The sequence below is a fragment of the Pipra filicauda genome, unplaced genomic scaffold, assembly GCF_003945595.2.
Source record: "Pipra filicauda isolate LSUMZ 115617 unplaced genomic scaffold, ASM394559v2 scaffold15_size4787011_pilon, whole genome shotgun sequence".
In the NCBI taxonomy this organism is placed as follows: domain Eukaryota; kingdom Metazoa; phylum Chordata; class Aves; order Passeriformes; family Pipridae; genus Pipra; species Pipra filicauda.
In genome coordinates, this window is record NW_024104096.1 from 2,726,995 (window position 1) to 2,749,864 (window position 22,870).

Genomic DNA, 22,870 nt, shown 5'->3' on the forward strand with positions numbered 1-22,870 from the left:
TTTCCTCTTTGCAACAGCTTTTTAGGTATTTGAAAACTTCCTCTCTCCCCTTCACATCCTTCACCAGTTAAGGTTAAAGTGACTCTGTTTCCTTCAGCCTTTGGGGTAGGTTGTTTTCCAGCCCTTGCTTTCCTCTGTCTACCCTTCACTTGTTATGTGTTTCCTTAGAAAGGGCAGTGTCCAGGCAGAGTTGCAGTTATTCCACCTGAAGTTTTGTCAGCATGAGTGGACTATGAGATTTCTGTTATCTGTCAGGCTGTACTCCAGCTTGTGTATCCCACTATTGTGTTTGCAATAGCATGATATTAACTCCTATTCTTCCCCAGTCCCTGTCTGCACTGCTGTGGTGTAACTCTGCATGCCAAGTTGCTTTCCTGGCAGCAGGAGTGACAGAGAGCCCAGGTTCATGGAGAGAAATTGGGAAGCACTTGCTGACCTGTTTCTCTACTTGCTCCCTTCAGTGATGCTGAGTCCAGTTACTCCAGCCACCCCTGGCCCTGGGTATGAGGGCAGCCTGGCCTGGTAGGAGGGGTTAGCACATCTTTCCCTACAACCATTGACACAGAGATGGCATTGCTCAGGGAAAAATCACTTTTAATATCCCTGTTGCGTTCAGCCTCTACAAAAACTACTGACTGGTCTGTACCAAACCAAAGGCTTGGTGCGAGCCTCCCTCACACAGGTGGGCATGTGTGGAGAGGAGGATGGTCCAATGTAGCATGGAGCAGGCCCTCCCCATGGAGGGGTCTGCACTCGGGAGTGAGTAGGGCTCCCTGCCCTGTGCCTAGCAGGGGCTCGGGAGTGCGGGGCTGAGTCGATGGTCAGCATGAGCAAGGTGCTGCAAGCGTGCATGTCACCAGGTACGGCACAAACATGTGCTGGGGCCCTGAGCTGCAGGTGGCACCCCCCAAATAGCACATCCTCCTCATGGTGGAGACGACATCTGTGCAGCACCAAGGGGCTCCAGGCCTTGCTGGGATGGGGATGGTAAATGATGCTAAGGGCAGTTCTGGGTTGGGCCGCCCCTCCCTGCTCTTCCTGCAGGGACACCGTGACAGACACTTCCCCACCTTTCCTTTTTCCACCTATTCCTTGAGACCAGATGCTACCAGGGAGCAGCTGGGCAAGGGCCCTCGGACTCCAGCTAACTGGTCCAGGCTGCCTGGGTGGTTCAGCCCTGCCAGGGGCACATCCTTTCTCGCTTGGGATGGGGCTCTGCACAAGTCCTGCAGGGAGGGGCGGCACGAGTGGGTGGGCAGGCAGCAAGCGAGTGCAGACCTCCTGCTATTGGACATGAGCCTCATGGCAGGAGACCCCCATGCTGCAGACCTGGAAGACACAAACACAGACTGGTGCAGGTGGCTAGAGCTTGCTGTCCATGACCTGCTGCTGCTCAAATTTGCAACACCTTTCCTAGCCAGGCTCAGGGGTATTGGTACAGACACACATTTCTAGTGAAAACATGAGTTAAGGTCTCACTCGGTCTCTGACACCCAGTCTGCTACTATATCCCTTGACCCTACTTCAGCCCCCCAAAACATGTGTGCCTATGTGGGCTCCAAACCACATCATTGGGCTTTGCTGCTTGAAAATTGATTTTATGCTATTTAAATTGAGGGACCTCCCATTTGCTGGGGAAGGAATGTTGTACCAAGAAGCAGGTTCCTACCTCCAGTCTGCGTGGGCCTCCAGCACTGTGCTCCAGCCACGCTGCTGCTCAGGTCATTAATGGGGCGAGATTGGAGCTTTCCTCTGGTGTCTTCTCACCCTCCGATGATGTCCGCTGCTTTCGCCCACCTGCAGCAGCAAGGGTGCCTAGAGCTGGGGTGCTGGGAGCTAAGGGTGCTCAGGACAGGGGGTGCATAGGGTTGGGCCAGGGCCAGGTGGCTGGCTCTGCCTGAGCTAGCCCTAGGAGCAGTTTTGCCTTGCTGCTGGGGCACTGACAGGGAACTGGGCTGTTCCATGCCAGCCCCAGGCAGGGTGTCCCAAGGACAAGGCTGGGGAGCAGTTGACATGGGTAGCGGGGTGCTGGGGCAGAGCTCTCCCCTGGGTGGTCCTTCCCCAGGTCAGTCACTCACTGAGGGATCTCAGCAGCCTCTTGCCTAGCGCCTCCTCAGAGCTGCTCGGGGATGAGCTGGTCCTGGCCTCTCTGCCTGCAGACTCTGCTTCCTGGACGGTCTCGCAGCACTCACTGTCTGCAAAAGCTCAGCATGGCTGCAGCGCCTCAGGGCACCACAGCCATCTCCACCCCCCTCGTGTACCCCAGCCAGACTCACTCTGCCGCTTGCTGTTCTCCTCATTGTCAGCCAGCTCCTCCTGGATGAAGGGGATGCCCTCCATGCGCAGGAACACCGAATCGCTGGGACTGTGCAGCCCCTCGGAGTGGCTGCCTGCAGGGACACAGGGCAGGTGTGATGGTGGTGTGCCCTGGGGCAGGACATGGCAGGCAGGATGCCAGCCATAGCAGCAGGTTCCGCTACCAGGGACCCCGGGGGACACGAGTGCATGGCAATGAGGACTTATATCTGCACATTAGCACCTGTGTGCATGTACAGGCACAAAACAGCGTCCACAGGTGTGGGTGTGCAAACGCCCATGTGCCCCATTTCATGTGCAACTGCACCTCAGAGGTGGTGTGTGCATCATGCCAGAGGAGCCCAGCACAAAATCCCAGGGGACATGCAGCATCGGCCTGTGCCAGGGAAGGAATGCTGCTGACTCACACATGACACTGTTTCTCTCGTTCAAGAGGGTGGTGGGATCCTCCTTGGGTGTCTGTGGGGTTCCCCGTGCGGTCGAGGCCTTGGTTGAATCCCTGTCGAAGGCCTCCATGTCAGGTGACTGGGGTGAGCTGTCCATGCGGCTGGCCACCAGTGCATTGTGGTACTGCTGCCGAGTCACCTGGGCACACAGACACGTGCACCGGCTCAGAGGGCACCAAGCCCCACCAGGACCTCCCGGAGACTTGGCAACACCAAACCTCTGGACAATAGGAGTGTGGGACCCCCCCCACCCACTGGGCACCCACCAAGCTCCTGGGGCACTGTGGGGCAAGAGGGTGTCTAGGCAGGTGTGTCCAGGGTGGTGCAGTCCCTGCCAGCCCAGCCCGTACCTTGACGAACTGCACATCGCAGAGGATGTGCACGGAATAGTCGGGTGTGTAGATGTTGTTGCTGCTGCTGTGGAGCTGTGTGCTGCTGCCCCCATAGTCTTCTCGGTTGGGGGACTCGGAGCGGTTGAGCCCGCTGCACCGCGACGGGGACCTGTTCACTGCAGGAGGGCACAGCAGAGAGGCAAACACTCACTCTCACTCGTGGCGTTGCTTGGGTTCCCAGTGCCAGTGTAGGGCCAAGGTGGACCAGTCACCTCCAGTGGCTATTCCCCAGGACATCAGGGCTGGCAGGGGCCAGTGCACGCTGTTGGTGGAGACTGTGCCATGCCAGCCTCTCAAACCGAAGGGACCGGGCAGGCATCCGACCTGGCACTGGCAGCAGAGGTTAGGGCTGCTGCCCGCCTGTCACTGACAGCTCTCTTGGTAATGCTGACCTTCTGCACTGCATTTGGCACAACTTCTCCTGGTTGCAGCCGGCAGCCCATGGGTGTTTGTTCAACCTGCTTTGAGGGCATGCTCCTGTTCACCCGGACTGACAGATTGGGAGCAGAAGCTGCCATGGCAAGCTGGCCTGTCACTCACGTTGATTGATGGCCTCTGACACACAGTGTGACAGATTTTGTCTAGTCAACGATTTATTAGGAAACAAAGGCAGCTTGTTCCTTACATGGGTGATGTTGTGCTGACTTTGCTCTGCTTCTAAAATGCCCTTTTATTACCCAGATTGCCAGAAAGCAAGGGAAGCAGGGCAGCATGCATGCAGGGCTGCAGGTAACATCATCAAAAGCAGCAAGTCAAAACTCCAATTTTTAAGTGCAGGAAATTACAGAAAGTGCACACCAAAGAAAGGCCAAGCTGTCCATGGCTCTCCCTTGTCCCCATCCCATTCTTTCTGGGATTTGCATCATACTGGAGAGGGTTGCTGTCCCCAGTCACCACCCATGCTCCAACCAGTGAGGGGCTGTCCAGCATGGGGTGCTGTGTGCTCCTCTCTTGGCACTGCCTGGCATGCAGGGTGGAGGGGGCTTGGGGCACTGAGGACAGGGTGCTGGAAAGAGCCTGCCACATGCAGAGGTCCCTGGCCAAAGCCATGCTCTGTTACCTGGAGAGCCAGCCAGGGAGTCCCCTCTGCTGAAGGCGAAGGTACGGGACACTGAGACAGGCACTGCAGAGAGAGGGACAGGGTAGGAAGGAGGAGACCCAGGAAGAGGTGGGGGGGGGGGTACAGACCAAGAGGAAGAATGAGAAAAAGAATCATGTGCCAGCAGTCCTGGGCTGAGCTCCCACTGCTCTCTCCAGCATCCCTTCCCTCCCCTCTTACCCCCTACTATTTCTGCTCTGGGGAGGTGCTCACCGGTCCTGGGGACAGGGACAACAGCAGGAACACAGACTTGAATGCTGTAAATCAACAGGCTGTTCTGTGATGAAGTAAGGGGAGGTGAGATTAGGGGGGTGAGAACCAGCTCCTGCCAGGCCTGTCTGCACAGCCACACAACTCCTTAGAGCCTTGGCATGGGTAGAAAGCATCTTTCTCCAATTGCCTGAGTGCTGGCATCCTGCTCTAACCCTTTGCCAGCCACTGCCAGGACAGGGGAGTTTGTGGTCAGCTTATGCCACCTGGGAAATGAGAGGAAGGTAAATCACTGTGCTTGGCATCTGGGATGCTTCTGTGTGTGCAGGCACACGGCAGAGAAGGAATGTGCTCTGCAACAGCTCCTGCCCCACAGCTGCAGGCAGGGGCAGGCAGAGGGTGATTCACCTTGAATCCCTTGAAAGCAAAGGGATTCATGCCAGGCTGTCTGCAGTTCCCTGCAAGGCCCTGGGTCTCAATAGCCTTGGGGCAATGCTGAGAAGAGCTACCCACTGGGGGCTGATCCTTGCAGGAACTTAAGAAGCCAGGATCCTGCATCCAGGGCTATCTGACCCATTGCCACAAAGAGGGTAAATCATAGACACTCGCATTCCATGTTTTATTGCCATGGGTTACAGCAGCAGTGACAATTTCAAGGGCAGGTTGTTCCCCCTCCCTGTGATTACTGCCCTCCACAGCATCCCTGGGCCATGCCACAGGGTACTGGGTTCCACTGGGGAGCACAGAGAGACCAACACACAGGCTGAGTGGTGCACTCCTTAACACTCTCCAGTGCCTCATCTTTGCTCTCTGCCAGTGCCTGCCTCGAAAGCACTGGGAGATACAAGCCCTCTGGCTGCCCTACCTCCAGCCACTGTGCCTGTAGCATGGCTGCAATATTCTAGGAACCATCTTCTGCCTCTGTGATTAATGTTTTTAAATTGCCCCAGGAAATTTGCCCTGCAGTCTCATTTTCTGATCTCCCCTCTCTTCCCCAGTATCTCCTGTTCCATGTCCTCCCCCAAATAAAAACCTTCTGCAAATAAAAAAGACACCACCATGAAGCACTGCCCCAAACAAACTTGTCCAGATGGGGGCAAAGGACGAGCTGATAACCACCAGCACTCACTGCCTGCTCTCACCACCCAACCCTCCCACAGTGTCTGTCACCACAGGGCACCAATGCAAAAGATCAGCTGTTGACAAAAAAGTTGCATAACAACAGTTAATTAATAACTGTTAAATGCTCAAGGGTTAATGTCAGAATTCTCAGCTGTGATACACAACTCACACTCACTTCTGCTGGGCTTTCCTTCCAGGAGGAAGGAGGATGCCAGCCTGACAAGGGAGATGCCCTGTCACCTCTGCTTCCCAGCCTGCTTCCTTGCTGGCCAGGAGTGTGATGCCACATATGTCCCATGTCAGGCAGGGATGCCTGCACAGTGGAAAACAACTTGTGACAGTGTCATGTGAGCATGGGGATCAGCAGTGTCCCGGCAGGCGGCACGGCAGATATGCATGGCTGCACTGACACAGCTGACACAGCCCTGCCTGGCCTGTGGCCTGTGGGCTGCGTGAGCCCCAGTGGGGCCCTGAGGACCATCACCCAGGACATGGGGGCATTGGGCCACCCAGCAACATCAGCCACTTCACTGATTTCCTCTGTCCAAACTGAGTGCACTGTGGGCGCATGGGGAAGCAGGGATGAGCACTGAGGGGTTAATTCAGCCAGCCTTTTGAATGGAAGCAAACCAAGTAGCAGGAAATAGGTGAACCTTAGAGCTGCACAAAGACTGGTACCCACCAGAGTAAGTCACTTGCCCCAAGGGACTTCTCCTGTTCTCTCAATCACATTCCTCTTTACACTTCCCTAAAGGTTAAACTTAGTGGGTTCTTGTTTTGATTAGGCACCAAGAGCATCTCGGCTTACCATCAGCACTGCAGATCTGACTGCAACATCTGGGTTTGGATAAGGGATGTGATGGACTGGGGGTGGGCAGCACCTCAACCTGTTCCTGAGCCACCAGGGACTAAATATTTGCAGGGGTGATCAGCAAAGAAGGGGGTACCTCACAGTCTCCCCTAATCAGAGCTCCCTCTTAACATCTGCAAGCAGAGGATCTGCTTCTTCAGGCAGGGAATTTACCAGCACTGGGGCACCATCTCAGCTAATTTACCACCACCACATGCAAATATCCCACAGGTAAATTGACACACCTCTACAATTTCCGAGCAGCTCCCATTCCCTCAGTGTGGGACCTACGCTCATCTCATGCCCTGAGCCTTGGGAATGCAAATGGGTCCAGAGATGTCACGCTGAGACTTAGAAGAACCATGTGAGAAGTTGCAGGGTTTACTGCTCCCAGGGTCACAGGGTTCACTGCTCCCATTGGCATGAGCATGCTGCCACCCTTGGGCAGGACCCCTTGCAGCACCAGCCGTGCTGGGACCCACCTGCAGAGATCCAGCACATGGTGGAAACTTCAAAGGGACCTCAAACTCCCTCTGTGGGGACTTTGCTGCATCAGCTCCTTAACATGTTGTTTCTCTGCAAAGATCTTTAAGGGATGACCTCAGCACAGAGTCTAAGCTGCTCTGCATGGGGTGAAAAACCATCCCTCCTCCAGCCAGCCAGTCAGTGCTTCAGAGGAGAGGTTTTAGGGCCCTAGCCTTTCCCGAAATACTTACATAGGAAGGAAGATCCAGCCAGGCTTCCCACTTTTCGCACATCATTATCTGAAACAACAGTTGGAGCTGTGGGAATAGAAGAGGAAGGGCTCCCGCTTGCCCCATATCTGGCAGCAGGGCCACCCCACCCCATGGCCAGCCCCCTCCCCCAGCCACCAGCTGACTTAGCCTCCATGGATGCTGCTGAATCAAGGGTGGGCCAAAGGGAGACTGCAGAGGCCTCACCTGAGGAGACGACAGCCATGATGGCAGGGACACCATAGTAAGTGAATGCTCCATTCTCAAACCGCAGTCCTTCCTTGCCAACCTCCACCTCCACTTTCCCCTGAAAGGAGAATAAAAACCCTCTCAGACAGGCACCCTATGTTCCTAGCCACTGTCCTACCCAGGGCTGCAGGGACTCCTGCTGTCCCATACAAGACCATGGGCACCTTTACTGGCCAAAGCAGCCCAGAACAAGGTGGTGAGGAGAAAATGGGGCCACTCCCTCCCACCCTCTGCTTGCCACTGCTCCAGGCACCTGCAGGATGAGGACAAAGTAGTCAACGGGGCGGTTGCGCTGGTAGAGGTAATGCTCTGCTGCCTTCTTGTTCTTTCGGTCGTACTTGAGCTCCTGGATTACATTGGGGTGTTTTAGGAGCCGCAGCAGGATCTTCTCAGAGAGGTAGGGGGACTTGAAAGGCTCCACTTCTAGAGGGGAGGCAACACATGCATGCTATGCTCAGCAGGTCTGGGGCTGCCAGGAACCCCTCATCCTCTGAGCTGCATGGCCCCCTCCTGCAGCCTTAGCACCCCACTGCCCAGATTGCAGCCAAAGGCAGAGCCATGTTGGTGGGATGACCAGGTTGTGGGTCCAGGCAGGTGAAAACTGCTCAGCGGGGGGGGCTGATCCAGGAATAGCTTAGGGATGCCTTGCAGGGCTGGTGCTGCTGCAGGGAGCTGGAGGGCTGGCACAAGGGCAAGCGTACCTGTTGCCATGAACCGATGGGTAGCCAGGAGGAGCTGTGGGGAGATCTTCACCTTCATCTCACTCTCTGAGAGCCTGAAGATGGAGAAATCCTGGGGCTTGCGCCCCCGGTGGGGAACCCGCTCCTTCTTCCGATTGTCCGCTGCAGGCAGAGCAGAGCGGTCACTCGCCTGCAGCAGCCACAAAGCAGCTGCAGCTGCAGGGCCCCATGTCACATGCACATGCATAGAGAGGCACATCTTGCTGCACCCTATGGCAGGGCTGCTGTGGAACAGCAGATGGAGCAGCAAAAAACGTGCTCTGCATCACAGACTTGGGAGCAGCTCCCCAGGCAGGGAGCAGGGTCATGAAACACACTTCTTCCTCAGGAACAAGTCTTGGGTTTCCCTGGCTTGGATGCATCACCCAGAGTTGCAAAAGAGCTTGGGAACCACCCATGGGCATTTCACATACATGTCCCTGGGTCAGGCCCTGTCCAGCCACCAGCTACTGATGCTTCTCTACTTTGAGCATTCAAGACTCCCTAACACCTGGCCAGCATCTCTCCATCATTCTTGTATTTCCCACCATGACAGTGATTGCTCTGGGGAAGGACCACAAATTGCTCTGGCCTGTTTCCTACACACGTCTGTCTGTCTGTGACGGCTCCCACCCTGGCTCCTGCAACCGCAGTAGCTGCTCTGGGACACTAACTGTACAGATCCGTCTCATCCAGGATCTCGGACTTGATGATCTCCTCAATGACATCTTCCAGGGTGACAATGCCCATCACCTCGTAGAATGGGTCTCCTTCCCCTTCGTTGTTCACCCGCTGCACGATGGCCAGGTGGGACTTTCCTGCAGGGGGAGAGCAGAGCGGCAGTGAGACATCCAGCCCTGGTGAGAAGTGTCCCCAGCATGGCGGGTGGGCAGGTGGACGGGGTTTGGTGGGAGGCACAGATCACAGCCAAACCTCAGAAGCAGACACTATCACCCCAACAGCCCTAACCCAAGGGGAAGGGCTGGACACGCAGCCCAGCCTAACAGGCCTGCTGCTACCCAGGCTGATATGTAGATGTCACAGGCTCTTTTTCAGGGCCACTTGCTTTCTTTACCAAGGCTGTGAGTCACTCTTTGACAGCCTCCTGTGCAGGAATGAAGTGTACATTATACCAGCTGCTTCTTACTTACCCTCAGCTTCATTGGCGTGAGATAACTCTTAACAGAGCAATGAGACAACGTTCTCCAACATAGAAATGTGAATGTGTTCTTGGGCTCTACTGATTTCTCTCATCCTCCTGGTGTTTTGTCATTCTGTTGCTAATTATCTTTCCTATCAAATTGCCAGGAACATCTCCCCCTCATCTTTCTATCCATCACTGTCTAGACTGATCCTAAGGCTTTTCTTCGAATAGAGGCAAAGCCTCTGGCTCCTTGGAACAGCAGCTGGTTTTAATGCAGAAACATGTATGTTTGTTTGCAGCTTTCAGCCCAGCTCCTGCAGAACTCTTGGGTGAACCATCTGGGTGCAGACACTGAACACTTTTCAAGCCATCAGCTTGCACCTGAACTTTTTCTCCAAGCCCTGCCCTTGACAGCATCTCTTCTCTGTTACCTTAAACAAGAAGAATGGGACCAGGACCTTCAGCTGCAATGACGGTGACTCCTGCTTGGAAGCTGCAGTGTTCCTCAATCACAGTTTTAGCTTCCTCACTTGTCCCTTGTAAGCTGGCAGATCTGCTGACACATTCTCAAGCTTCTTGTTTTTGGCATACTTGAAACATTTCTATTTGTTTTAGCATGTCCAGCTCTCTGTAAGCTGTTTTGACTTCTTCAGCGTCTCCCTTCCTTTACTGACTGCTTTGATTTATGCTCCTGCTCAGCATCTTGACTAGAACCCAACTTCCAAGCCACAAACAACTTCTGGGTTTCTAGCTCAAATATATTCTTGGACCTGCCAACGAACTGCACTGTTTTTCTTACTGGCCCTGTGGCTCCTACACTGCTCAGCAGTGCACACAAGTTCTGAACCTCTGGTTTTACTTAAGTTAAAAGCATCCTTATCAGTATCACAGCCAACAACTTCCCTTCCCTCTGTTTGCTTTTCGTCCCTGGGGTCTACTGTTGCAATGCCCGCACAAATCCAGCTATACCATGGGCACTGCAGGGACCTCTGGAAAGCTGCAAACACCTTATTTTCCCCATGGGCTCAGAGCTGAGCTCCTTGAACAGCAAAGGCCACCCACAACAGGGGCAAGTCCCCCCTGCTGTGCAGCTCCCTCTGCTGCTCCTATAAACCTGCCCCAGCAAGCTCGGATGCTGCTCCAGGCGAGGAGATATGCACAGTGTTTATACATACAGATGTAACAGGGTGAGCTTCTCCCTGCTGCACACGTCCCTCCTCACCCACTAGTGCCTTCTGGCTCGTCCCCACAGACATATAGGGACAAGTACAGCCAGAGCAGCCTGCCAGTCCCACAAACATGTCTTGCTGGGGACCATGTGACCTTCAAATAACTCTGCCCTGGATCTGAGACGACCAAATGACATTTCTCAGCCTAAGATCAGCGCTATACATTTCTCACAGCAAATCTTGGGCATTTTCCACAGTATAAATTCCCTCCTCCTCATACCAAGCTTTTATTGCAAGATTTCAGAGAGCAGCTCGCTGCCTCCCACGCCTACAGATTTAGAAACGAGAACATAACATTGCGGTAAGTAGCACTGAGATGCACTTTAAAAACCCAAATCAATAGCCTTGGGTCACTGAAATTTAAGCATGTTCTTTGGACTGGGATATTCACTCCTCTCATACATAGGTTTGTGCATCTTGTCTCTTCAGTGGGTAATAAAGTAACACAGCACTTAAAAAGAAAAAAGCAGCGGAGTTGGCTGCAAGACAGCAGCAACAGCTACGTTTCATCTTAGCAAAGTCCAGCTTTTGAAAATGTCTCCTTTGCCAAACTCTACTCCCAAACACTGGGGCCATCTGGTCTCCTGCAGCTCCTCGGGTGAGCAAGGAGAGAGGAGGAGTTATTTCTTTTGGCTGAAAGCTTGTTGTTAATGACATTTACATGCAACCCAAAACCACCAAGCCCTTACAAAAAGCTTAGGTGCTACTTAAAGGCAGTCAGAGAGTGATGGAGGCAATTCTTTTTTTGGCCAAACACCTACATCGACACTGTAATTTACACTAGAGCAGCCTCAGAGAAATGTGATTCCAGCTCCATGTTCACGTAGCAGCAAACGAGATTATTTAGAAATAAGCCAGAACTGTTAGCCTGGAAGGAGACCCACGGTTTCACTGTGCTGGGGGTAGAGCCAGAAGGGCTGTTAGAGCACTCAAGAGTTCTTTATTTTCACAGAAAATAAACACTTGGAGTCATACTATAAACCCCCAGGTTTAAGTTTCCAGGCTAACACCAACATTAGAGATGGAGCAGGTACCCAGCAGTGGAAAATTGTTGCAGTTCATGTGGTTGCTACTTCCCACGCCAAGTGAGCTAATCCCAGCCCATGTCCGGCCAGCTGGTATCTGTGTCACAAAAAGCCCTGGATCCCAGTCCCAGTCCTTGCAAATGAGTGCTGCTCCCAGCTGATCACCTCTGGGAAAGGGCTGACTTGCCCCAGTTTCTCACCTGACGGACGTGAGATTGTTTGCAAAGTCGTGCCCCTCACCTCCACTCTGACCCAGCTGGGTTCTGCATCTCCTCCCATTCATTTTTTAACAGATTCTATACATTTTGACCTGATAAATTTGGGTGGAGGGGTTGCAGATGCCCTGGCTGTATGGTCATGGCTTGCTTCCTCCTGGACAATGCTGCCAAGCTCAGCTGTATCCCTCTGCCCAGCCCTGGGAGCTGCTACACTTGTACAGGGGCAGAATCTTCACAGTTTTATGAAGTGAAAGCAATGTCTGAGGGAAGGTGGCAGAGTGACAGACCTGGAGACACTAGAGGGGTCACATTCTCCTCTGCAGCCATTACCTTGCAGGTCAGCCTCAGTGGGAGCACAAGAGGGAGATAAATAATTTAAACAAACCCCCAAACTTGATCTAAACCAGATTTAAGATCTATAAAACTGACCCCAAAAACCATGCTATTGTAACAACTGCCTAATAGCTCAAATGAGATGAATTATAAGGGTGAGCTGCCTCCCCACTAGCAAGCTGTCACATGTGAACTTTACAGGGCTATCGCTGATGCAGGAAAGCACAGTGAAACACTTGAGAATCAAAGCATTGGTTTGGCAAATGCTAGAACAAATGGGCAATTAACTTCTCTTGTGCGAATAGCTCCGCCAGCCTCTGCAGGACTACTCTTGCACAGGAAGTCTATAGGTGATTAAGTGTCTGCTCAGCATGGGATACAACTGCACTAAATTCTTTATGAGCTACATGAAATCTGCTCTTTTCAAACAACAGCTTCAGTGGAAAGTTAATGCCTCAAAATGCTAAATTACAGAGCTAATATAAACAGCTGAGAGCTTCCAGATGGAGCAAGCATCTGAACAGATATCTACAGCTTTTATGCCCATTTTTAGGAGCCTTGTTTTTTGTAGGCACCTAAATGACCTTAGGTTCATAGATCCACCTCAAAGCATCCTCCCCAATGGGAGAAGGTGGTCTGAACACATGGAAATGCCTTTACTTCTGGGAAAGAAAGTGTTGTTGGCTGAAAATATAGCCCAGACTACTTCTTTATCATTTTTTTATGTAGGTACTCTGCCAGAGGAATGTTAAAGATGTTTTAGCCTTGTCTCTTGTTGCATGGGATGAACATTCTGAGCATGAAATTCATTTTCATAAATTTTATGGTAAGATCTGAAGCTGTTATTAGGAGATCAAAGGTACAGGCACAAGCCGTGAACCATTTACAGCTACAAAATGGAAGGCAAAAAAACCAGAGTAATTTTTAAATAAGGTCGATTTGTGAAACAACCATGATGTAACTGAAATCTATTTTCTGTGTGCTGTTCTTCAGAGCTCTTGTCTGGGCCAGGGGCTGTCAGCATCTCTGCGCCCCCTTGCAGACCTGCACCTGAAATAAGTGGGGACTCTGACTTGAATTTCTTGAACTGGAAATGTGTATGTGACTGTGCTCGTGTGTTATCATGACTCTGCACCAAGGGTGAAACCACAAGCCTGAGGAGTTGCACATCTACGCATAAACAGGGGGGAAATAACCAAGAGGGCTGCAGGGTCTCCCAGCTCTACGGGAATCAGAGCTATGCGAAGGGAAAACCGTAAATCCTAATCTAACCCAGACCTTCTTCAGAGACAAGAATTTCACCTGCTTACATCTCTCTGTAGCCTTTCTCATATTCTGCTTTGGTGCTTTTCCTAATCCTAATGCAAACTGTGAAAAAGATGGAATATTTGGATTAGCTGATCAATCACCATTGACAAAGCAGACAGGAGGGTAAGGGGGAGATTTGAGGGGACATGGAGCCTCCTCTTCCATCTGTTGTGCAACAGGGTTCTGACCTCCTGGGTATGATTCTGCCTGCCCACAAATGGCAGATCCCCTTGCATGTTACTTGGAGCCTAAGGAAGCCTAAAAGGATGCCAAGGCTTTCTCAGGCTAAAAAACTTTTGAAGGCCCAATGCAAAACTGTTTGCATTTGTGTCTGTAACTGGCCGTTTTATTCTTTTCCACAGCTCGGTATGAAGGTGCCTTTGACAGCTCCCAAGAGGGAGATGAGTGGTGGGGTGCCCTCTTCCCTAAGGATAAGGCTCCCTTCTTGATTTGCGGAACGCCTCCTCAGAGCAGGCCTGTTCCTGGGCTTATTGGAGCAGGGTAGAGAAGCCCAGGGTTTACACAGTAAGACTTAGCACAGCTTGGGGGGTAATGCACAGTAATGTTTCAGGCAGAGTTGCACCATGAGACACTGTAATCATTTTTTGTCTATCAGCAGCTCACCCACTCTCAGCCTGGCAATCACCTGGATGTGTAGGGGATATTTCCTGGGTAAAAACTGGCTCCTTAACCCATACAACTGCCTAAGGAGGTCATTGCTTCAGCCCATCAAGGTGCCTAGAATAGTGGCTATAACACTATAACTAAATCTCTCGAAGGCCAAGTTAAATTTGAAACAACACTGCTTGCAAAGCCTGCAGGCTCAGAAGGGCAGTACAAAAAGCAGATGAAATGGTACTGACCCCAGTTCCTGGCAAGTGTAAGCACCTTCTTCAGCTACATTCAACTTGCAGAAGTCTAATAGAGGCTGTGGAGCATTTTGAAATGCAAAGACAAACTCCAGGGCAGAGCTGTCCTCCCCACAGGACAGGCTGTTCTCTGTGCTAAGCCTGGAAGTTTGGGGTTTTTTGGGAATTTATTTTTAGTAACTCTTAAAAGACACCAAGCCACAGAAGGCTAATTTCAGTTGCAGCTCAGCCTCTGGCCTGCTGCAGGAAAATGAACATAAGAGCAAACTTCTACTGTTCCTCTGACAAAGGAAAGTTACTTGCTGAAAGGTGACACTGCTGTATATAGAATTCTCCAGGAAATCAGTCAACAAAACCCATAAACAACCTGAAGAAGCGGTAAGACTACGACTTCCCAAAGGCACTACAGAACAAGGAGGTGGACCTCACAGAAGAGGTCCCCATGAGGAGTTATATCACAGGACTGAAGCTGCAACACGCATTGCTTGGTTATCTTCTAGGGATGGAGGAGAAACAGACTGCACCACCCACAGCATTTCACACTGAATGAATGCATAAACCTTTCATTCTAGTTCCACATTCCCAAGGTGAAGTTTATCCTACAGGAAGCTCATCTGCCCCTCTACATTGCTTTAGCTTGCTAAATACGGTGCAGTTATTTCTCTGGTGTTATAGGTATTTTCTCCAGGGAGCCTAGAATAAAGCCAGGTACTCTGAGATGTATCAATACAAATTGCCAAGAAATTGTCTCCCAGTTTTTTCACTCGTTCAGTATTTTCATCTTCTCTCACTTGGCTGCAGGTGGCAAAATTACTACACTGGCTTGTATTTTCTTAATTTTAGCAAAGGGGGGACACATTTTGTGTAGGGTCCTTCACTTAGCACTTCTATGTAAATGCTGCACAACTATGTATGTCTTCTATAAGACCCTGTCTAGCTTGCCTGAAAAGATAGGGAATTGGGTGTCCAGACCTTGTTATTTCTGCTGACTTTTGATAAGAAGATAAAAGTCAAAACCATCTTCTAGCACAAGTATGTCCTTTCTTCAACTGAACCTGTCTCACACTGCTGTGATGTTGTTTCTCAATACAGTTTTTGCAGCTGCCCTCCTCTTTTGGGCTGTGGATTGAAGTCCAAACTATTCCCTAGCAGGCCAAACCTCCCCTCTGCTGCCGTTTGCAGCCTTCTCTGGGTTTTTCCCAGTTCCCATCAGGACCCCCAATTTAACCATCTTTCTGCAGGAATTAGTGCCAAAAGAGACATCAAACAATGGCAGCAGCAGCAAGGTTGAGAAGAGGCAGATGAGAAGAGTTTGACCAGTTCTGCTGTGATGGGGCAGGGGCCAGGTTTTTTCAACCAGGAGCTCACAGTTGCTCTTGGGCACCATAACCACACATGGCCATTAACTCCCTTGGTGCTACTGAAGAGTATGCTACTATTTCATACCAATCTAAATGTTTTGGAAAGCTGATGCTACATGTCCATGGAAGGTAATCCCTTCTACACAAAGTCCTGCTGGGGGAGAGGAAATTCGCGACTCGTCTATGGATTAAAATCAAAGCAAACATCAATGCATCTTAATGGAACTGAGCTTGAATGAGGTTAGTGTGAGCATACCTAGAAACAAATGAAGGAAAACTTCCCTTCAAACCCTGCTATAAAAGACCAGAGAGTAAAAAAAGCCAATCATCTTCCTAGTTAGGACAGAACAGTGAGAGAAAAGAAATGCATGAGGTAAACAAGAATAAAAGTGTGATACTGGTGAGTAGGAGGAGAGACAGAAAATGAAAGTGCTGCCAGAGGTGTGAGCAAGAGTCCCAGAGTGCTGTATTTAATAATCCCTTGACATTTTCAGTAAGAAAGAACAAAGATTTGTGTACTGTGGCAAGGAGCTCTGGCAGTGAAATTGTGTTACTTATACGTTATGCAAAAATTGACATTACTGGTATAGTGGATGTGGCAGAACATTAATCATTCGTGAAACAGATCAGAAGTACACACTGCTATCCAGGAAAGAAAGATATAAAATGTTATGGGTATTTTCTATAAAAACTGTAATAATAAAAATAAATAAAGGCTACAAAACCTGTTTGAGTTAATCACAGGAGACAGAAAGAAAAGCTGGCAAGGTTTCTCTAGAGGCTTCTCAGGGACATAAGGACCTGGAGATGGTTATGAATACCCATCCTTACCAGAGACTTTAATTTCCTAGAAGGAGACTGGGCCTTATCAGTGGGAGCACTTGCTGTCCTGCAGGCACCTTGGATGTGCAAAGTGATGAATGCCTTCATTAAGCACTTGCTGAGCCAACAAGCAATCAGCCTACTTTCTAATTAGTGGAGATGTCACAGAAGACCTGGCCATGGAAAGCAATCCTGATTGGATCAAACAAAATACTTCACCATAATTCAAACGGACACAGAAAAGGAGACAGTGATGAAGATTCTTAATTACAAATGGGAAATCTTTATTTCAGAAATTAAGTGGTCAAGTGAACAGGGCTGACACAGCAGTGGATGAGGCTGAAGACAGCTGGGAGCAAACATCTGTCACAGTACAGGAGCCAGAACGAGAACCTGTATTTGGAACTGGGAAAAGAGAGTTTAGGAGGGTTAAGTGCTGGGCTCTTGGCAGGTGACTATCTACAGACTCAGAGTGCTGGGGGTGAACAAATGTCTACAAATAGGGGAAAGATGAATTAGAGGAGAACATCAACACTTGGAGAATAACATCTGGGGGAAGAGCTGAGGTTGCTAAACACCATGATGAGTTATATACTAAGACCAAAAGCAAGGCTTTTCAGACGTGTAATTTAGAAAACACAGGTAGAAGCGAGGTGGGAACAGAAAAAAGTTTCAGGGAGAGCTTTAAATAGGGGCTGTAGCAAAACACCCCAGAAGGCCACGATGGCAGGGAGATGTAAAGGAAGAATAATCTGAAGTGATATGCCAAGAGTTTAATGGAGCAAACTTAAAGGATGGATCATCTTCATCTGAGATGAAGACTAGCATGAAAAAGTGTAGGGCAGATAGCAAGGCTTGTTAGTGTACCCGTGAGCTCAGGGAGCGGCACACACGGAACACCTCTGTTTAAGGAGGGCAGAGAGGACAGCAAGCAAAAGGCAGGGAGTTAAGCAACCATAAGTCTATTTCTATAGGTCTGTTGATCCATAAGGTACCAGAACAAATTTGGAGGGGCAAGTATATCAAAGTAAGTCAGACAAATTGCAGGAGAGGCTGACCAAGGGAGAGGGTGCCAAAGTCATCTCATATCTCTAGACAAGAGAGAGGTAGCAGAGACCTCAGTTGAACTTCAGTACAGTTGTAGTGTCATGCAGGAAGACACAGTTAAGAAAGAACTGTGAAGCGCATAAGGAATTAGGAAGAGGAGAGATAAATGGCATAGGGGAACAGGGGCAGGCACGGATTGCTGCAGCTCACCAAGGCTGAACTCAGACAGCAATCCCAATGGTTTTGCTAACAGTTGTATAGTAAGCCCAGGAATTTGCTGATTTGCACCATTGGAAGTTTCCAGTCCTGCTGAGAGGCAGAAAGGGCAGGTGGTGCATGCCACACAAAACTCCTCTGCCTCTGATCCTGAGCAGTCGTGGGGACACAGCTGAGCATCTCCGGAGAAGATGCTGACCTGCATGTATCTGATGATCACTTTTCCAGTGAGAAAAATCCTATCCTCTCCTCCTTCCAGCTCTAAAAAAGAGCACGGAGATGACTCACAGAGAGGCTTTCTCTGTATCTGGAGTGGACCAGGGTGGCCTTTCTCACATGACCAGCTCTGCCTGCGGCAGAGCAGCCCCAGGCATCCCAGGAGCCAAATGCTGCCCTCCTGCATTACATAATGCAGCATGTCATTGCTGCAGCCATTTCTTAAAGACTCACTCACCACAGTATGACGTACCGAGTAACGCGGCAACACACAATTCCCAGTGGGAGGGCAAAACACATGCTGTGCGTATTCTCAAGGTATGGTTAATGAAATACAGCTCTCAGCATCTCTGGGGCTGCTGGCAGCTGCTACATTATGAATGCTGTCACAGCTGCAAAAAAAAAAAAAAGTACATCTCCTTCTAAGGGCTTAGGCTTTTCTTCTGCCTTTAAACCACTTACACAGAAACACTTTTTAAACCTGTTTCTCACTGCTAAGCTGAAAATGTGAAAGCAAAGTAATGAGATGCGATTTCCTGTCATAAACTCCTCCGCACAGAACAGCGCAGCGAATGCTGCTTTGCCTGGGCAAGGGTGCAAGGCAGGCACCATGCCCATCGTGCCAGGCTCCTGCAGAGACATGAGCCTTGCGGGACAGGCTCACCTGCTGAGCCAGCAATGTGTGAGGCCGAAGGCTGCATAACATCACAGGTACAACCAGCATTGCAGGCCCTCAATCCACCTGAGGATCTTCCACCAGGTGACAGCAGGGTCATCGCCACACCAGTGCATGCAGGGCCCAACTCCCCCCAGCATCCCTGGTACCTGCAGCATCCTGCCAGGAGGCCACGCAGGGATGCCCATGGGGGCTGCTGACCTGGAAATCATTGGGGGTGCAGAGGGGTGCAGGGGGAGCCCGGGAGGTGGTGGCCCGGCGGCCTCACCCTTCTTGAACTCCTCAAGCAGCGTGTCGAGGCGCGTGTCGTTGAAGACGCAGTGGAGCGGGCGGCGGTAGAAGCGGGTGACAGTCTGCAGGGGAGTGCAGTCATCGGGGTCGACAAAGGCCAGGTCCTTGACAAAGAGCAGGTCGACAATGTTGTCGCGCCGGTCACCCTCATAGACCGGGATGCGGGTGTAGCCAGAACGGAGGATCTCAGAGACGGTGGCGAAGTCCAGCACGGCATCGGCCCGGAGCATGAAGCAGTCCGCCAGCGGCGTCAGCACATCCTCCACCACCTTGGTGCGCAGCTCCAGCGCGCCCTGCACCATGGCCAACTCCTCCCGCACCAGGTCTCCGTGGGGGCCAGCGGCGCGCAGCGTTTCCAGCAGCCGCTCCCGCGTAGAGAAGACGCTGAGCTCCTGTCGCAGTGCCCAGTCCAGCAACCGGCTGAGCGGGTAGCAGAGGGGGAAGGCGGCCAGCATCAGCAGCCGGGTGAGGCAGAGGGTGCGGGAGGCGATGGCCAGCCCGTGCCGCGAGCAGACCGAGTAGGGCAGCACCTCGCCGCCCAGGAACACGGCGGCGGCGCACAGCACCACCGGTAGCCAGGGTGCTCCCCGGGGCCCGCCGGCCGCCACCGCCGGCCCGCCGCCGGGCAGCGAGGCACAGAGCCAGCCGGCCAGCGCCGCGTTGGCCCCCGCCTGCCCCAGCAGCAGAGTGCACAGCAGGTAGGTGCCGCCGCCGCCGCGCACCGCCTGCACCCGCCGCGCCTGCTCCCGCTCGGCGGCCGAGCCGCTGTTGCGCAGGACGCGGAGCTCCAGCGGGTCCAGGGAGAGCAGCGAGAGGCGCAGCCCGCTGAACAGCGCCGACAGCCCCAGCAGCAGCACGGCGCCCAGCGCTCGCAGCCAGCCCGCCTCGGGCAGCGGCAGCAGCCAGGTGCCCAGCGCCGGGGTAGCCGGCTGCACACGCAGCAAGAAGCCTCCCGCCGCACCGTGGTGCGCCCAGGCCCGCCCGTCCCAGGCGCACAGAGAGAAAACCCGCCCGCCCGGCGCCGCCGCCGCTTCGCCCTTGCGCGGCTCCCGCACCCGCACCTCGGCCAGCGCCGATCCCGCCGCACCCCCCGAGCGCAGCGGCCCCACCACCTCCACGTCCGAGGCCCAGGCGCTGCGCTCCCGGCACCGCTCCGCCGGGCCCCGCGCCGCCGTGCTCCCCGCCGCCGCCTCTTCGATGAACACCAGCCGCGGCTCCCGCTCTCCCGCCGGCCCGCGGCTGCCGTTGCCCTCGGGCGGCGGCTGGAAGTAGAGGCGCAGCAGGAAGCGGCTGCCCTCCGCCGCCTGCACCGCGCCGCCCTCCAGGGACACCCGGCCCGGCGTCGTGTCCTCGGGCCGCAGCCCCAGCAGCCAGGCGGCCCCGGCCGGCGGCCGCGGCGACAGCGAGAAGAAGAGCAGCAGGACGGCGCCCCGGCTCCGGCCCCAGCCGCCGCCGCCGCCGCGCCCCGGGCCCGCCGCCATACCGCTGTGCCGGCAGCGCAGCGCCCGCCCGCCGCCCCGGGACTGCAGCGGGGAGCCGGCTCTGCACGGCGCGGCGGCGGCACACGTGGGCCGGGGGGCGGGCAGCCGCCGCGCCACGTGCGACCGGGAGCCGGCCTGCGGAGCCCCGGCGGGAGGGGCCGGTGGAAGGGGGGCTGCCTACCGGGACACCGCGCGGAGCACCGAGCGGTTCGTCCGCCCACCGGCCCCGCACGGGCCGTGCAGGAGCATCCTGGGCGGCACCGCGCTCTAACTCTGTATCTGGTGCGACGCTGGCGGGCCTTCCCCAGAGCCCACTCCCGGGGATACGGGGCAGCCCCCACCTCTGGGAGCTAGAGTGGGCTGCAGTCCCGAGCATTGAGCCCTGCCCTGGCCACCCGCGGCCACGCTGATTCCCGGTGTCATACCGGGTACCCCGGCTACGGTTTGCGGCTCGAGGGCTTCCCTCTTTGCACTGTGCGGTCGGGGGTTGCTGAAGGACTTCTCTCAGCAGTGTCTAGAGCTGGGATTTGCAGTCAGCTTCCCTCTGTTATCTGCCAAGGCCCAACTCGTCAGCTTTTCAGCTCAAATTCATATACTTTCTTCCCGTGGGAGTGTTTCTTTGTTTGTTGGTTTGTTTGTTTGTTTCCTTTAAGGGGGGCAGATAGTCTTTAGATTTTCGGGTTTGAAAGGAAACAAATATACCACACTGTAACTACATTTATTGTCATGTCTAGACCTGAGGGGGAATGTTGCCAGCTTCAGAAATATATGCTAAAGAATGCACTTAGGAGCTGTTGAAACTTTTGTGTCTTCCCTGGACCAACATCCACGACAACCTTGAAATGAGGCTGGGGAATTGGAAAAGAGTCAGTTACTTACAACTGTAACAGGCTCAGTAGTGGCCAAGCAGGAAGCTAGTCAGAAAGCGTCATGGAGGAAAAGAAAGCGCTCAAAAAATTCTAATTATTCACTCATTATTACACCCATGAAAATAGGTCACTTTCTGTGTCAATATGTCAGCAGGCAGACAGGCATGAAAAGCTATCAGGGAGATCTGTGCTCCTTGCCGTGTTATCCTCTCTGGGATAAATTCACTGGGTGTTCACCGGAGCTCTGTGCTGCTTCACAAGCTCTGACTGATCTTCCACTTTGTAACTCCCCCTTTCTTCCACTAGTACTGCCCAGTGCTCTACCTGGGCATGATTTATGGAGGAGCCAACTGGTAACCTACTTTTGCAGACCTTATGCCAACTTATACTGCCTGAGGAACAGATCTCACAAGCTGCCCTAAGCAGTACCCGGAGTGACTAGGGACCAGCACAGTCCACTCCCGCCTTCCTATCTGCAAGGTGGTGGGGATGAGGACATAGCTGGTCCTTCCTTATTAGGACCCTGTGGGAACTATTGTTCTAAGATCATCACAAATTTTAGCAATGGCAGGCTGTCATCAGGCCTGAATTTCTAGCAGATTTCTTGGTGCTGAGAATATTGTAAAGATGGTCTCTTTTTGTGCATCACTGCCATAGCAGAATTGTATTACTCTTTGGAAACTGTGTACCCGTGCCATACATATTAATTTTATAATATTTATTAACTTGTGGGTTAGATTCCTGAAAGGTTTTCTGGTGATAAGTTACTCAGTATAGGACCTTAAGACTGTAAATTACAGGCTTGCTTTTTTTAGTTAATTAAGTACTTGGAAAGTATTCTTGTCCATAGTACCCTTGTCCCTAGAAGTCCTCGGACAGCACTTCGGAAACCACTGATCTGGGCTAGTACAAGTGGGAAAAAAACATGGCACTGCAGGAGGAGGGACCACAAGGTGGCAATCTCTCTCTGCACTTCTACTGACAAAATAAAGCTCTGGCAAAAAAAAAAAATAAACTCGGACAGTAACTGTAAAGCTGCAGAGGTGGTTGGTCGCATCTTGTATCTACCAGAATCACAGTAACATTCATTTCATTGCTGGTTTTTCTCTTCTGAATGCTTTTCCCTTTAGGAGGAAACTCTGTCTTGAAGAGGTGGCACGGAAGGCTACTCTGTGCCGGCTTTTTCATCCTTTACCTCAAAATAGGCAGCAGATGTTGCTTGCTAGATTGCTAACTACTGGTGCGGCTTGTGTGCCTGCGGGCAGAGCTACTGTATGCCTGGAGAGAAAGTTTCCTCCTGCACTGGAGGAGGCACTCTCTGGTTCAGGATATTGCTAACCTCATGTTATACTGATGTACAATATAATGTTTGCATCAGCACCCTGCTTCATGTGCTGACGTGCCTCAATCACCTGGATGTTGGGGCTAGGCAGTGACCTGCAATGTTGAGCATGGTATACGGTCTTGAGGAGACTGCAAAGCCGTAGTGACAATAGATCCACTCTGAAAAAGATGTGGCCAGAGAGTGTAAAAATGCAAAAGAGAAATAATGCTCAGTTAGGGGTAGAACCACTCTGGTCCTGCAGTATCAAACACCATCTGTTGCTATGAGCTCCATCTCGATCAGG

The 22,870-nt window shown here is 52.3% G+C and overlaps 1 protein-coding gene across 3 annotated transcripts; it reads right to left on the reverse strand.

Moving 5' to 3' along the window:
- Nucleotides 1-573: 573 nt before the first annotated feature.
- CNNM1 (cyclin and CBS domain divalent metal cation transport mediator 1) lies at nucleotides 574-20,520 on the reverse strand. Of its 3 annotated transcripts, none has more exons than XR_003538797.2 (13): nucleotides 18,870-20,520; nucleotides 8,812-8,955; nucleotides 8,120-8,260; nucleotides 7,672-7,841; nucleotides 7,377-7,476; nucleotides 7,152-7,217; nucleotides 4,215-4,277; nucleotides 3,113-3,270; nucleotides 2,724-2,901; nucleotides 2,277-2,390; nucleotides 2,079-2,191; nucleotides 1,670-1,797; nucleotides 574-1,329 (listed from the first exon to the last, which is right to left on the reverse strand). XR_003538797.2 is itself a non-coding variant. In XM_039379196.1 (13 exons), exons 1-12 carry the CDS (start codon nucleotides 20,371-20,373, stop codon nucleotides 1,718-1,720), a joined length of 2,817 nt encoding a protein of 938 aa, XP_039235130.1. In that variant the 5' UTR covers nucleotides 20,374-20,520; the 3' UTR covers nucleotides 574-1,329; nucleotides 1,670-1,717. The 3 variants fall into 3 exon arrangements, 2 of the variants coding, with proteins under 2 accessions (XP_039235130.1, XP_027566713.1); XM_039379196.1 differs by having other exon boundaries at nucleotides 2,079-2,195; nucleotides 7,152-7,199; XM_027710912.2 differs by having other exon boundaries at nucleotides 2,079-2,195.
- Between the last annotated feature and the right edge of the window lie 2,350 nt (nucleotides 20,521-22,870).

Coding starts and splice junctions, on each gene's coding strand:
- CNNM1 (XM_027710912.2), bottom strand. CDS start 20,373: ATGGCGGCGGGCCCGGGGCGCGGCGGCGGCGGCGGCTGGGGCCGGAGC. Junction 2,391..2,723: donor CGAGAGAAACAGTGTCATGT/GTGAGTCAGCAG, acceptor GTGTCCCTGCAG/GCAGCCACTCCGAGGGGCTG. Junction 2,196..2,276: donor GGAGAACAGCAAGCGGCAGA/GTGAGTCTGGCT, acceptor GAGCTTTTGCAG/ACAGTGAGTGCTGCGAGACC.